This window comes from Sphaeramia orbicularis, chromosome 8 (assembly GCF_902148855.1).
Source record: "Sphaeramia orbicularis chromosome 8, fSphaOr1.1, whole genome shotgun sequence".
Classification (NCBI taxonomy): domain Eukaryota; kingdom Metazoa; phylum Chordata; class Actinopteri; order Kurtiformes; family Apogonidae; genus Sphaeramia; species Sphaeramia orbicularis.
In genome coordinates, this window is record NC_043964.1 from 24,655,131 (window position 1) to 24,671,374 (window position 16,244).

A 16,244-nucleotide genomic window follows, 5' to 3' on the forward strand; every position below is an offset into this window, starting at 1 on the left:
ACGCTTCCTGAAACTTCCACAAGTGTTCCTCAAATATTCGGGTGCCAACTTCTGCCATTCTTCTTTAATAGTATCTTCCAGACTTTCTCGTAATAGTTTTGCTCATAGTCATTCTCTTCTTTCCATTATAAACAGTCTTTATGGACACTCCAACTATTTTTGAAATCTCCTTTGGTGTGACGAGTGCATTCAGCAAATCACACACTCTTTGACGTTTGCTTTCCTGATTACTCATATGGGCAAAAGCTTCTGAAAAGGTATGGATAATAGTGTTAGGTATGATTATGACATCAATATATGTTTGGTTTCAAAACAATTGACGTAGTGCCTGCTGAGAAAAAACAACTAAATGTTCATTGTAAATTTTGCTTCCCCACCCTGTATATTTAAAACCTATCGTTATAAAGTGATATACTGTGTTAAAACTCTGAAATAAAAACATTTTTAATGCAGCTAATCTGACGTTTTCTCATATTCTAATACTAGTTATGGAGATAATACGCAAAAAAAAAAAAAAATGTTTGAGAAAATTAGCAGTTGATTAACATTCAAAAATGTTAGCGCATATCAGGTTTATCAAGAACAGCAAAGTTACATTAATGGTCTGAATGTCAGTGTAGATGATGCATGAACGTCCACTGTGTTGGTTGATATCCTCCTGAGATCCAGTGAAGTGAAAATCTGTAGTTTTTTTTTTACATTAAACAGTCATGATTGGAAACTGCATAATGCAACAGTTTTTTCAGATACATTTTTAAAATTATTTTCATTTCTTTATTTTTTAATGGAACGGCATTATTTTTTATTAAAACTATCAAACTTTAGTCCCCTACAGAAGACAAAAATGCATTGCTGGGTCTCAGGAGGACATGGAATTAAAACGACTAAACCCATGAATATACACGAGAACAGCCGGAGAATATCTGTCCACTGTAGTGACCACTATGCATGAAAGGGTTAAATAAGTGATGGATCAGGTGTTTATTCAGTAGAATAAGGTTTGCTTGTGTTGGAATTCAACAGACCCAGGAGTGGAATGGCTGTCGTACATGCAGATATGATGATTTCAGAGGAAACTGCAGCGGTCTCTTCATTTTTTCCGCAGCTGTATGTACTATATTTGCTGTTCTTGGCCTGGTAGCTTGTTTTAGATATTTGCCTGTTTAAGTGCTTCTTGTACACAAATTGGTATAATTGAGCTTTGAGCAGATGTTTTTCTGTTTATGGGTGTATAGCATGTGTATATTACTACAAGTGTTGCATAGCATTACCATGACAACACAGATGGAACTGCAGGGTGTAAGAAGCAACGTGACACTTGAAGGCAGCACGACAACAGAGGAAGGAAAGCTGAAAACTGCTGTGACTTCAGATGGATACAGGATAGAACACGGTGCAGGTGGGGTCAGTCCTACCTGTGTCCCCCCACACCGGTAGGTACTCGTCCTGCTGGATGTCCAACATGATCTCCAGGCCGTTTCCTGTGCCCCCCTTCATGGTGGTGCGGAGCGTCTTCCCCTCCTCTGCAGCGTTGAACATGTAACACTTCCCATACCTGGTGAACACCTGTGGAGAAACACAGACAGGTAAAGAGACGGGGCGGTCAGAGGGGATTCATCTGACACAGGCATGAACACACGACATGAGAGGAGTGAAAAACAACAGCAGAGGAGTCAGAACATACTGGAAAGTCAAAGTATATATAATCCTACCTTTAACCCTGAAATACATAGAGCTATTTTTGTTGCAACGTCCACATTATTATTATTACTCATCATGTATTATAATATTATCCACATTTTCACTGAAAATCAGGTATTTTCTTATATAAAATTTACTGATCATGAATATGTTCATAAACACTCACAGTCAATTTGAAGGTTCTTATATGAAAAAAACTATGAGAAAACTGAAAAAAGTGATTTTTGGGCCAAATATATGATTAACTGAACATAAAAACAAGTTTAAGGGTTAATCAAGTTTTACCAATCAGAACCTAAACCTAATATTCAGAGTAAAACTGCTACTACTACTACTACTACTACTACTACTACTAGTACTACTACTACTACTACCACCACTATTACTACCACCACTACTTTTACTACTGCTGCTACTACTACTACTACTATTAGTAATACTACTATTACAGCTACTACTACTACTGCTGCTGCTACTACTTCTACTACTAGTTCTACTACTACTTCTACTACTAGTACTATTACTTCTACTACTACTACTACTACCACTACTTTTACTACTGCTGCTACTACTACTACTACTATTAGTAATACTACTATTACAGCTACTACTACTACTGCTGCTACTACTTCTACTACTAGTTCTACTACTACTTCTACTACTAGTACTATTACTTCTACTACTACTACTGCTACCATTACTTTTATTACTGCTGCTACTACTTCTACTACCACTACTTCTACTACAACTACTACTACTACTACTACTATTACAGCTACTACTACTACTACTGCTGCTGCTAAAACTACTACTACCACTACTTCTACTACTAGTTCTACTACTACTTCTACTACTACTAGTACTATTACTTCTACTATTACTACCACTACTTTTACTACTGCTGCTACTACTACTACTACTACTACTACTACTACTACTATTAGTAATACTACTATTACAGCTACTACTACTACTGCTGCTGCTACTACTACTACTACTACCACTACTTCTACTACTATTTCTACTACTACTACTACTATCATTACTTTTACTACTGCTGCTGCTACTACTACTACTACTACTACTACTACTACTACTACTACTACTACTATCATTACTTTTACTACTACTACTACTACTACTACTACTATTACAGCTACTACTACTACTTATACTACTAGTTCTACTACTACTTCTATTACTAGTACTACTACTTCTACTTCTACTACTACCATTACTTTTACTACTGCTGCTACTACTACTACTACTACTACTACTACAGTTACCACTACTACTACGAATACTACAAATACTACTTCTACAACTACTTCTACTACCACTACTATTCCAGCTACTACTACTACTACTACCACTACTTTTACTACTGCTGCTAATACTACTACTACTTCTACTACTACTACTATTACAGCTACTTCTACTACTACTACTACTACTACTACTTTTATCACTGCTGCTACTACTACTACTATTACTACTGCTGCTACTACTACTACTACTACTACTATTAAAGCTACTACTACTACTACTACTACTACTACCACTACTTTTACTACTGCTGCTACTACTTCTACTACTACTACTACTACTACTACTACTACTACTACTACTACTACTATATATCCAGATTCATACCAGGTACATCTTACTCATCACATGATTAATGGATATAAAAGCAGAAAACACAGTTAGTTCTGATACACAAACTGTTTTCACTTTGGGGATTTCTTTCTCTAACCTGTGATTTTGTTGACATGAATGTTTACTGAACTGAAACATACCAGAAGTTCAGACAGAAAAATCACTATCTGTTGAACAAGTTGACAAGTCGTAGACATCTGAGAAGTGAACCACACACACACCACTATTTTTAAGTAAAAAAAAAAAATCACATATGACAAGTTATTCTTAAACGCTTTAAGACCTAGAGCTTATTGTAGTGACTTCCTAATGAGTTTGTGTCTAATTTAACCTTTCCTAAGTGATTTATCGCCATTCAGTACAATATTATCCTCCAACTTGGCAGTTTTCAGTGAAAAACAGGTATTTTCTTTTGTTTCATTTATTTATTATGTGGATGTTCATAAAAGGTGAATTCTTCAGCAAAATATATCATTAACTGAACATAAAACAAACACCTACTACCACTGTAAAATGTCAAACTACATTATTGGTGAAATAAATGTCACAGAAGATGGTGGTCTTCTCATGTTAATGACAGAGCCTCTGAACATTGAAAAAAAAAGCATATGTGATGCTGCTGAAAAGCTGATAAACTGCATTTTATCAGAATTATTTATTTGTATTTATAAGGTTAGTGATTGAAAAGTTATTAAACCTTTTAGATCAGGAGACACTTTTGGTTATCGGTGGCTGTTTTGGTTTTTGAGGGTTAAAAATGTGCTGCATTTTAAGGTCAGTTATATCATTTCTTTCTTTCTTTAGGCTCCCCATTAGCTGTACCACAGCTACAGCTATTCTTCCTGGGGTCCTTACAAGAATCTTTACCACTAGTCAATGCAAATAACACACAATATAATCATAGGAAACAATTTTTCACATACTACATAACATGAAGAAAAAAAAAATACAGACATGACAGCTCTTAACTGATTTCTTCAATTTCATTTTACAGTTTGTGTTTATGTTTATTTATTTCATTTCCTTTTTTTTTATCTTTTCCTTTTTTTATCTTTTCCTTTTTAAATTTATTTATTTATTTATTTATTTATTTAATTATTTATTTACAGGGTGGGGAAGCAACATTTACAATATTTTGAGGCAGGGATTGAAAGACAGTGTATGACCAATTAGTTTATTGAAAGTCATGAGAATTTATTTGCCACAAGAAAATTTACACAATAGAAAATGTTTTTATTCTATGTGTCCTCCTTCTTTCTCAATAACTGCCTTCACACGCTTCCTGAAACTTGCGCAAGTGTTCCTCAAATATTCAGGTGACAACTTCTCCCATTCTTCTTTAATAGTATCTTCCAGACTTTCTCGTAATAGTTTTGCTCATAGTCATTCTCTTCTTTCCATTATAAACAGTCTTTATGGACACTCCAACTATTTTTGAAATCTCCTTTGGTGTGACGAGTGCATTCAGCAAATCACACACTCTTTGACGTTTGCTTTCCTGATTACTCATATGGGCAAAAGTTTCTGAAAAGGTATGGATAATAGTGTTAGGTATGATTATGACATCAATATATGTTTGGTTTCAAAACAATTGACGAAGTGCCTGCTGAGAAAAAACAACTAAATGTTCACTGCAAATTTTGTTTCCCCACCCTGTATTTTTACATTTTATTTTTATTTATTTATTTACCTATTTACTATTTACTTTGTATTTTGTGTTCTCTTTTCCTTTAGAGGATCTGGGATCATGGGGTGGGGTTGAGGTAAGGGGGGGATGAGGGGGTCTACTGGGTACATTTACTGAATTTGTGATTTGTAAGTGTTCAAAAAAAATGTCAAAAAACAGATTTTTCAAAAAAGAAAAGAAAAAAGTTATATAACAAACATTTATAAGTAAGTGTGGGCCAAATATAAACTGTAAAGTGCCCTTTTTCACTGATAAGAAAAAAAAATTAATTAGTCATTAATGAATAAATGAAGCTTCCATATTTACTTCATTACTCAAATAAACTCATCTTGAATAATATAAAATAGAAATGCTCTAAACCAAAGCTTAAACAATATGATTGACAATAAAACGATCATATGAATGTATTTGTTTTATATTTCAGCATTAAGTCTAATTTTTTTATTTTGTATTCAGTACAGGATGACTTATTTCATGTATTTTTCCCCCTGGGCTTCTTCCAAGTGCCCCCTGGGGGTGCACATACCCCCATTTGGGAAACGACTGGAAGCTATAAGGAGTGAGATTTCTGAGTCAAAGAAAACACTGTGGGATTGTGTTGTTTTTACTCTTTTCCGGGTCATATAAATCTATAATTAGTTTTGACTGCACACACACTGGGCTATGACAGCTACAGGTGTTATTGTACAGCAGGAGTGTGTGAAGGACAGTTCTGTCAATAAACACAGGCTGCCACAGAGGCACGGCCTTCATTCCGACACTCCATGTTTATTTCTGTAGGAGGCTCTGAAATGTGCACAGGTTTTCTCAGGTAAAGCCGAGTAACAGTAGGGGAATGTAGAAACAGCAACGAGCGAAAAAGAAAAAAAAAAAAATAGGAGGACAGCTACAGTGTAATTGCTTTGAGGCAGAGCGTCCACTTCTATTTCAGATGCAGACTTCAATTGGGTCTCAGCAAACACTCCAAAACACTCCAAAACACTCCAAAACACTTCACACCTTCCATGTTGAGCAATTTAACAGCAATACAACACACAAAAGTTGTCTTGTCTTCCACTAATGTCTGACTGTCAGGGTCAGGTTGAGGTTATTTTATTTATAACTGTAGGTAGATTTGCTTTGGAGACAGATGATGACATTTTTTTGATACTTCTCAAAACATGAAACCAAGATATGAACTATGATACAATAAAAGTTCCACCAAAAAGGACATAAAAGATAAGAGAAAGATGGGTGATTAAAAGAATAATTGTGATAAAAGATTAAAAAAAAAACTCAGAATAGAATAGAATAGAATAGAATAGAATAGAATAGAATAGAATAGAATAGAATAGAATACAGGGTGGGGAAGCAAATTTTACAGTGAACATTTAGTTGTTTTTTCTCAGCAGGCACTACGTCAATTGTTTTGAAACCAAACATATATTGATGTCATAATCATACCTAACACTATTATCCATACCTTTTCAGAAACTTTTGCCCATATGAGTAATCAGGAAAGCAAACGTCAAAGAGTGTGTGATTTGCTGAATGCACTCGTCACACCAAAGGAGATTTCAAAAATAGTTGGAGTGTCCATAAAGACTGTTTATAATGGAAAGAAGAGAATGACTATGAGCAAAACTATTACAAGAAAGTCTGGAAGATACTATTAAAGAAGAATGGGAGAAGTTGTCACCCGAATATCTGAGGAACACTTGCGCAAGTTTCAGGAAGCGTGTGAAGGCAGTTATTGAGAAAGAAGGAGGACACACAGAATAAAAACATTTTCTATGATGTACATTTTCTTGTGGCAAATAAATTCTCATGACTTTCAATAAACTAATTGGTCATACACTGTCTTTCAATCCCTGCCTCAAAATATTGTAAATTTTGCTTCCCCACCCTGTAGAATAGAATATGGAGCTGTCAAAATTAACACATTAACACGGATTAATCCATCATCACGATTAATCTTATTTTAAAAATTCTAACGCAATTAACCCATCTGCAGCGTTGAATGACTCTGAACATCTCTGTCAACACATTCGGGTCAGTTTATCCAAGTAGAGTTAGCGTCGCCCACGCACAAATGGGCAGTTGATCCAACCGATAAAGATGGAAGACACTAAACACTGATTCTGTTGGGTTTCTGTAAATTGGCTTAGAGTCTGGTTTTGACCAACTCTATATATAAAGTGTCATGAGATAACTTTTTTGTTGTGATCTGGCACTATATAAATAAAATTTGATTGATTGAGTGATTTGATTGGTTTTCCCCTGTAAGTCGCTTTGGAAAAAAGCGTCTGCCAAATGCATAAACATAAACATAAACTAAACAGCACGTTGGCCCTCTGGATCAGAAATATGAGTACAAAAGATGGAATATTCGACATAAAATATTATTCACACTCTGCAAAAAGGTCAAAACTGGATGTTTCAGCAAAATAATGAAACACATTCAGGACATGACATTTTGAAAGTGTCAAGAATTTTTGAATGAATGAATGAATGAATTTTTTTTTTTTTTGGTTTTACATCAATCATTGTACTCAGCATATCAATCGTAATAAACATGAAAACCAAAAAAGGAATAGGCTAGAAGCAAAAGCTTATTTTTTTGCCTATCCTTTTCACCTAATACACTGCTTACATCAACTTAAATATGTACAGCATCGAGCATTCACACCATAATAATAAAAAAATAAAAAATAAAAAAAAAATCTACCATCTCAATTCAATATTCCTGAATAATTTAAACTTAAAGTACTCTTTTTTTAAATATCTTATTATTATTATTATTATTATTATTTTTTTAAACTTCGCCAAAGGAGTGGATAACTTAAATGCATCATAAGTTCCATCCCATAATTTCACCCCCACAATCCCAATTCATCTCGACTTCACATTCGGCCTGACTTCAATCCACTCACACATATGAAAATCTCTGGAATTCAAATTACTCTCTCCTAATTCCAAGAAACCACAACTGCTTTAGTTTTGTTATTTTTTTCTTTGTAACATCTAATAAAAAAACCTACATTTGTTTGTGTCTGTCTGATGTAGCCACACCTTTGGAAAAACAAAAAGGATTTTCCTGCAAATATTTAATGATAATATCTGAGAATTTGTACAATTTTAAGGGCGCCTGGACACTATTTCCCACTACTGTAGGTGACATTAATCTACTATGCACCATCAACATGAACTCAGTATTAATTAGTTATACTAGATAATGAAATGTTTGTTTGTTTTTTTTTTTTACCTGTAAATAGATTTATAGTACTTAGTCATGAAAAATATAACTCCTAGTGATCATACACATACACTGTTGCTCCTAAAGCCACATTCAATTATTTTTTCAATTATTTTTTTTCATTAAATGTGAGGATGTAATCATCGTAACTGGTAAAAGGTGAATCTGGATGTGTCTAAATGGGAACAAGGAGATAAATGTGTCTGAAAATAAAATTATTCCAATTTGATGGACAACAGTGTGGATAAAAACCTGTATTTTCTAGGTGAAATCAGCAAAACTTCATGTTTTAACATCATTTCAATCCTTCCCACCTTGATGATGGATCAGTCTTGAATATTTACTAAAACTCTGCATGATGACATTTGTATAAAAATATCAAAATCAGTGCCTGTAATCACACAGAGCGTGACAAATCTCATTCATTTTACAGTGGGTTGACCTTTTTGTTGCTTTATTCCAAACAGGGGCGTTAGATTCGCATAGTAAAACTGTTGGTTTCGATACAACAACATGTATTAAAACACAACAGTGACACAAAACAAACTAACAGATTCTCTTTAGTCGGTGAAATCTGGTAGGTTTAAGAGCCTTTGGGAAAAAAAAAAAAAAACTGTACGAAGACAAAAAGGAAAAAATATTCCAAATATAGCACAAGTATGAACAGATATTGATTTTCATGCAGGATTGTCTGAGGTGGTGAAAGGAGCAGAAAAACTCACACCATCCCTTTTAGAGCCTCATGTGGTTCTGCAGCAGTGTCTTGCGATTCTCTGTTTTACGGTTGAACTTGAACTAGTCCTGACTCACAAACATATATGGACCTCCATCTGAGTGGATTTCTGATTTTATAGCTTATAGTTTAATGCAGTGGGTGGAATTATGCGAAGAACTAGAGGCTGGGGTGCTGATAAGGGGGGGGGGACATGGAAAATTCATGGGGCCCAGTATTTGTGGGGGGTCTATAGACCAGTGGAGGGGTCGAGTGGATACAGGCTAGAAGTTGTGGAAATTTTGTGTAAGATCCGCTGTATAAGAGAGGCATAGACGTTGAAAGCATGTTAAGTTTCAGTTTTGTCTTTACGCTAGTGTTAGTGACACCCCCCACCAAGGTTATAATAGTTTTGGATTTTTCATTATAGTTTAGTTTTATTTAGTTTTGACTTTTTTTTCTCTCTAATTCAGTTAGTTTTAATTCGTTTTTAGAGCAGGTTTGCTAGTTTTAATTAGATTTCTTTTTTTTTTTAATGCTTAGTTTTAGTTTAGTTTTAGTTTTGTCGTATCTTTTTTTTTGTTTTGGATTTTTCATTATAGTTTAGTTTTATTTTGTTTTGACTTTTTTTTTTCTCTAATTCAGCTAATTTTAATTCGTTTTTAGAGCAGGTTTGCTAGTTTTTATTAGTTTTTTTTTTTTTTTCTAAATGCTTAGTTTTAGTTTAGTTTTAGTTTCTTTATATCTTTTCTCTTGTTCTCCGTCGTATTCCAATAAATCCCAGACAGGACTCTGCTGCTTTCTTCCAACTTTAGTCTCCATGTTTCCAGGTAGAGTGGGGACCAGAAGACGACTCTAAACCACAAATGATGAGAAGTGACGGACCGTGAAGTGTCGTATGGTGCCGCTAGCTAAAATTGCTAGAGTGAAATAAATCAATTTCGTATCAATCCGACATTGACAAAGACAAAACCGAAGGGAATTTTATCCAGAGTTTTTATTTGTTTTAGTTAGTTTTGTAAGCACACAATACAGTTTCAGTTAGTTGTTGTTTTTTTCTTTTAATTATAGTTTTTAATTATTTCAGTTAACGAAAATGCTTTTTCAGTTCTAGTTTTCGTCATTTCATTACTTTTTGTTAACGATAATAACTTTACCCCCCACCCACCCTGACAGATTGACGAGACACTGAATTTTATAAAAGGGTCTACAACGTTTACCTTTCATGGGGCCCACAGTTGGTAGCAGTGCCCCTGACTGGAGGTAAACCGATATAAAGGTTTTTGATTTTAATTTTTGAAAGCCGATATTTGATCAGTAATAAAAATGTTATGTTTGTGTGGGCAGCACTTGAAGTTCAATAAATGTTAAAAGTGTATTAATAATTTAACCCTTTCATGCATTAATTATGAGAACCTTAGATGACGTTTTTTTTTTTTTTTTGAGTGTTTTTATTCCTCCTTAGGCATGAAAAAAACAATACAATTGAGGTTTTTTTTTTTTGTTTTTTGTTTTTTTTTATGGATTTATAAAAATGTCCACTCAGCTACACCATGCATTATATTGTTGAAGCAAAGAAACATGTATTTAAAACCCAATATCAGAAAATGATATGAAAACAATGAAATAAAAACATGTTTAATGCTGCTAATCTAATATTTTCTCACATTTTAACATATTCTAATACTACTTATTACTCACTTCATGGAAATAATGTGCAAAAAAACACAAACCTTTTGTCTAAAAATAACCCCAAAACTGTTTATTACAGTCTAACAATTAACCGTTGTTTAAACTCAAACATGTTAGTGCTGATCAGGTTTATCAAGAACAGCAAAGTTACAGTAATGGTATGAATTGCAGTGTTTGGGACGATGCATAAGTGTCCACTGTGTTGGCTGATATCCAACTAAAACAACAAAATATAAAAATATAATATACATATAAAATATACAATATACAAGAGAACAGCTGTAGAATGGTTATCCACTGTAGTAACCATTATGCATGAAAGGGTTAATTTAATTTCTTAATTGTCTGTGTGTTTCAATTGTATTTTACGATCAATGTGCTTAAAAAAAAAAAAAAAAAAAAAAAAAAAAAAAAAAAAAAACACGCCTTAAATATCAGCCTCAAAAATCAGCTGTAGATATCGGCCATCAGCCTTAGAAAAACCCATATCGGTCGACCTCTACTAGAACAGAGCTAAAGTAAAAATATGTGATTATCATCAGCAAAAGTATGAAAATTCTAAGTAATCAGTATGCAGTGTTTTGCTATACAGTCACAGAAAAAATTATTAGACCATCAAAAGTCATCAAAAACAATGGTTATGCAATCAAGTACTAACTCCTGTGTGTGTCATGTGACTAAAACAGACAGAAAAGAAAACATGGAAAGCCTAAAAGCACTGTTTTTGTCAGTAAAATGCCATAGATATTTATATAAGAACTGAAATGATTTTGGTTATTATCAAGCAAACATGGAAAATGATTAGTTATCAGCTCTGAAATTAAACTCTTATGAGCTATTTTTGTTGTTATCATTATACTTGTCCAAACAAATGTACCTTTAATTGTACCAAACATTAAAATGAACAAGAAATTGAAGAAAACAAGGGTGGTCTAATAGTTTTTCGCGACTGTATATGGTGTTTTTATTTCATTTTACTGCTGTAGGTGTTTAATTTTGACCACATTTTATCTATTTTAGAAACTTTTGGTTGTTAAATCTACATTGATGCATCATATTATCTCATATCATTGTATGTTTCCTGCACCATTGTCCTGTGAGAACCATGTATAACAAAAAAAAGAAGCCAAATTTTCATGAGGTCAGGAAAAAAAACAAAAAACTTATAACTATGTTATCATATTCAATCCAAGAGGGTTTTAAAAAATGCATTAGTTAGGATAGGAGGAGGTATTAAGATGAGGAGAATATGTTCAACCCATCTAAGGTTTTTAAAAAGAAAGGGGATGGAAAATGGTAATAGAATGTGGTGGAGTAAAAAGTACAATATGTGAAGCAGACGTATAGAATAGTATAAAATATAAAGCATAAGTACTTCACATTTGAGTTGCTCATAATTCACAACTCATTTAGCAGCATTTTCCTTTCACTAACTTAATATAAAAGTAGAATCGAACGGGTTGAATGAGGTTTATTAATGAAAAGAAAGGTTTGACAGTTGTATTAATAATTGTGTAATAGCTGCACTTTTGTATTCATGAAGATAAAGAGATTCACTCCTGTAAAAATGTACTTTCGGCTCAAGGTCACTGTTCATAGAGATTATTATTAACCCATAAAGGCCCAGTGCTACTTTAGTGAAAGTTGCCAAATGAATTTTTCTCTACATTTAACATTTCTAAAGTGATTTATCACCAATTATTATAATATTATCTTCTTTTGTTTTCTTCGCTTTTTCTCTGTGAAAATCATGTATTTTTCCATATTTGATTCACTGATCATGTAGATCGGGGGTGTCAAACTCATTTTAGTTCAGGGGCCACATTCAGCTAAATTTGATCTGCGGTGGGCCGAACCAGTAAAATAACATAATTATATATAAATAATGTCAACTCCAAAGTTTTCTCTGTTTTACAGTGAAAGTCAAATTAAATAATGAAAATGTTTACATCTACCAACTATCCTTTCAAAAAATGTGACTAACATGAACAAACTGAAAAAATATGTTTAATTGTAACAATATTCTGCCTCACTTTATCATTTCCACATGTTTATTATAATGTACAGATCTCAGTGGATCTACAAACACACAAAAACATTTAATATCAGGCAAAATATTGTTAAAATTTTACTTACTTCTCTTAAAATATTTCAGGTTTTTCATATTTGTTCAGGTTATTCACATTTTTTTGTGGAATTATACTTTGTTTTAGTGTAAATACATGAAAATATTTACATTTACAAAGAGAGAAATTTGAAGTTGTGAGTATTTATATGCTATTATGATAGTATTTTACTGGTCTGACCCACTTTACATCATATTGGTCTAAATGTGGAACCTGAAATAAAAGGATTGTTAATATCTTCAGTGTAATTTTTGCATTTCACAACTTCATCCCAGGGGCCGGACTGGAATCTTTGGCGGGCCGGATTTGGCCCCCGGGCCGCATGTTTGACACCTGTGACGTAGATGTTCATAAAAGCTGAAATTAAAGTTGAAGATTATTATAACAGAAACAAAACATAACGTGGTGCGTACTTTTAATACCCCTCGGCCAAATATAGTGTAAGATTCTGTTGAAAGTTTCTGCCCTATAATTGAGGTTAAACTGTCTTTGTGAAAACTTATTACATGCATGTTTATATTTGAAAGTACTCAGTAGGCTTCAGTAGGCTTCTGCTCCATACCAAGATTCATCTACAGTATAAATTTGGTGCAGATAGGTTAATGCCCTTAGGTACAAAACATCACAGAGAAGAAAAACAGGAGAGAGAAAAAAAAAATAGATAGATAGATAGATAGATAGATAGATAGATAGATAGATAGATAGATAGATAGATAGATAGATAGATAGATAGATAGATAGATAGATAGATAGATAGATAGATAGATAGATAGATAGATAGATAGATATTTTGTACCTATGTTTAAGTATGTTTGCATCTTACAAACTCTGTTACATTTGTCCAGAAGGATAAGTGGCTTGTTTTGCCATTTTTTTTTCTGTTTTGTGTATGTTCTGTTCTGTATAAAAACAACAGTTCCTATTGTTTAGGTATCTTCTGCACTATTGCTGTAAAAAATTCAATAAAAAATAACTGTGAAAAAAAAAAGATATGTAAATGCATTCGTCAGATAATGCAATTATGTCATTGAATGGACAGACAGATAAATGGACAGACAACAATTACAATACAATTACAATACCCCTCGGCCGTAACAAAACTGAAGAAAAAGTGACTTTTTCAGCAAATCTATCATTAACTAAACATAAATACAAATGTCTCCATCCACTGTCATTGATCCAACTCAATGGGTTTTACTGGTGAATCAATGTTGTACAAGATGACGGTGTTTCCATGGTAACAATGTAGCCTCTGAGCGTCCAAATGGGTCATATCTGATGACCATGAAAAGATGACAAACTGTATTTTACACCAATTATTGACATGTATTGATAGGATTAGTGGATCAACAGGTATTAAACCTTTTAGATCAGTAGATAGTTTTAGTCGGTGGTGGGTGTTTGGGTCTTTAAGGGTTAATGTTTCCTTTCATGTTGGTGCCTTGGTATAAATTTGCACTCACAGACAGGAAACACTGCGTTCACTGTTGATCACTGGTATATTATGTTTCAGAAAAACACCAAATGGAAGACAAAGTGCACTGCAATAGTTGCTTTGTCAGTGGCGGTGCTTTAAGATGGATTTTTCATTTCATGCTCCTCCTCCTTTATTGACACCAGCCTTCTCATGGATGGTTTACTGAAATGATTGATCCACCAGCTAATGCTGTACTGCCAGAGGGGCGGTGTGGATCGGAAGAATATGAAGTACCACATTACAGGTTCATTCACCTCTGCAAAACAGAGGTGCTCCTGACAGATATGTATCTGCACAAAATAAATGACACACTAGGAACTGCTGGAGCGTACGGAAGAGGACAGCAAATAAATATTCATGGTGCCATCACTCCAGGTTTGCAGGTACACAGTTTGCAGGCTGTTTTTTGTTTTTGGTTTTTTGTTGTTTTTTTTGGTGGTAAACCATCACTGTTTGGAAAAGAATGAGACAGTAGAGTGTAAAATGTTGTTACTGTATGCAAATCACACGTTCTGGGCTAAAGTATGTTGTCATGTTTAATCTTCATGTGAGGATGAGAAGAAATGACTCTATAGTTAATTTCAAGAAGCAAAATTTCTAGATTTAAGTGATTCATTTTGTTGAATTCTCATTATTTTCGTAGCTTAAAATAAATTAGAAGTGGAAAAATCCTGTGCTTCATGTACAGAACTATATGTTGCCATTGCTTTTTTTTAAAAAACATTCCTATTTTTGGAGTAAATAATGGTTTTACAGTGTTATTTACGAAAATATTGCGTCACATGAGGGAATTCAGGCAGTACACAGTATGTCAAAATCATGTTATTCACTCAAGATTGTAGATTTAAATATTAGCCCCTTAAGAAAGTTGAGGTTGTTCATGTTATTCATTATTTTTTGTGAAAGGAATGTTGGTAAATGTAGGCATTTTAACATTCTCATTATTTCATTTTACTTTTTAGCACTAAAACAAAGAGAAAAAATTTGAATTGGCAGTTGTCAATTGTCATATTTGTGTAAAAGTCGCTATTGTCTTGTTATGTCCAAACCTACGGGGTCACAGCTACATTTATTTGCGTTTGTGAAGTTAAAATAGAATGTGGTAAACGTCTTGGCGCCCTACATGAAAGGTCAATGCTTCCACCTACGTATATATTGGTAAAGTAAGATTTCTATGTCACTGCAACAACGATGAAAATTCACATACAATGCTTGTTAAAAGATCGTTCTAAGTGTTGTTGTGAGTTGTAGGAAAAAGTTCTTAATGTTGATCTTACTTTTCAATATTAGACTGTTCAAGAGGGGACTCACAAGCCTCTGACTTTGTGGGTTTAAAGCAGTGAGGTGTTAGAAAAGTTCGCACAGTGGTGTTCATAGAATCACTTTGTGTTTTGGCATCTGTGGGATTAAGACTGAACACCTTTAAGTCTGATCCCAGATCTCATATCAGCCATTCTTCATTCATATTCATATACATTATAATGTTTTAACAGCTCATGGAGCTTTTGTTGTTTTGAGGAAACAGAATGTTGCTATAATAACCCCTGATACCACCCCCCCACCCCCACCCCACTTCACCAGGACTGGATTGTGTGTAATAATTAATTTATTTTGCTTAATTTTAACCTGTAAAGACCCAAACAGCCACTGACAAACAAATCTGTCTACTCATCTAAAACACTTCATGCTTGTTGATCCAATAATTATATCATTACATGTAAATAACTGGTGTAAAATGTAGTTTATTGTCTTCTCATGGTCATCAGATATGACCCATTTGGACGTTCAGAGGCTCTGTAGTTACCGTGGAAACACTGATTCACCAGTAAAACCCATGGAGTTGGATCAATGACAGTGGATGGACACACTCAGTTTATGTTCAGTTAAGGATGTATTTTACTGAAACAGTCATGTTTTCTTCAGTTTTGTCTGTTTTGATATAATAACTTTTAAAT

General features: G+C 33.7%; 1 protein-coding gene across 3 annotated transcripts in view; it reads right to left on the bottom strand.

Annotated features, from left to right (window-relative positions):
- Positions 1-16,244, bottom strand: part of asic2 (acid-sensing (proton-gated) ion channel 2) — an 862,844-nt gene that overhangs the window by 120,271 nt on the left and 726,329 nt on the right. For all 3 annotated transcript variants that reach the window (XM_030141224.1, XM_030141222.1, XM_030141223.1), the window contains one exon: positions 1,416-1,566. In XM_030141224.1, the coding sequence (XP_029997084.1) occupies positions 1,416-1,566 (151 nt within the window). The remainder of the gene's footprint in view (positions 1-1,415; positions 1,567-16,244) is intronic.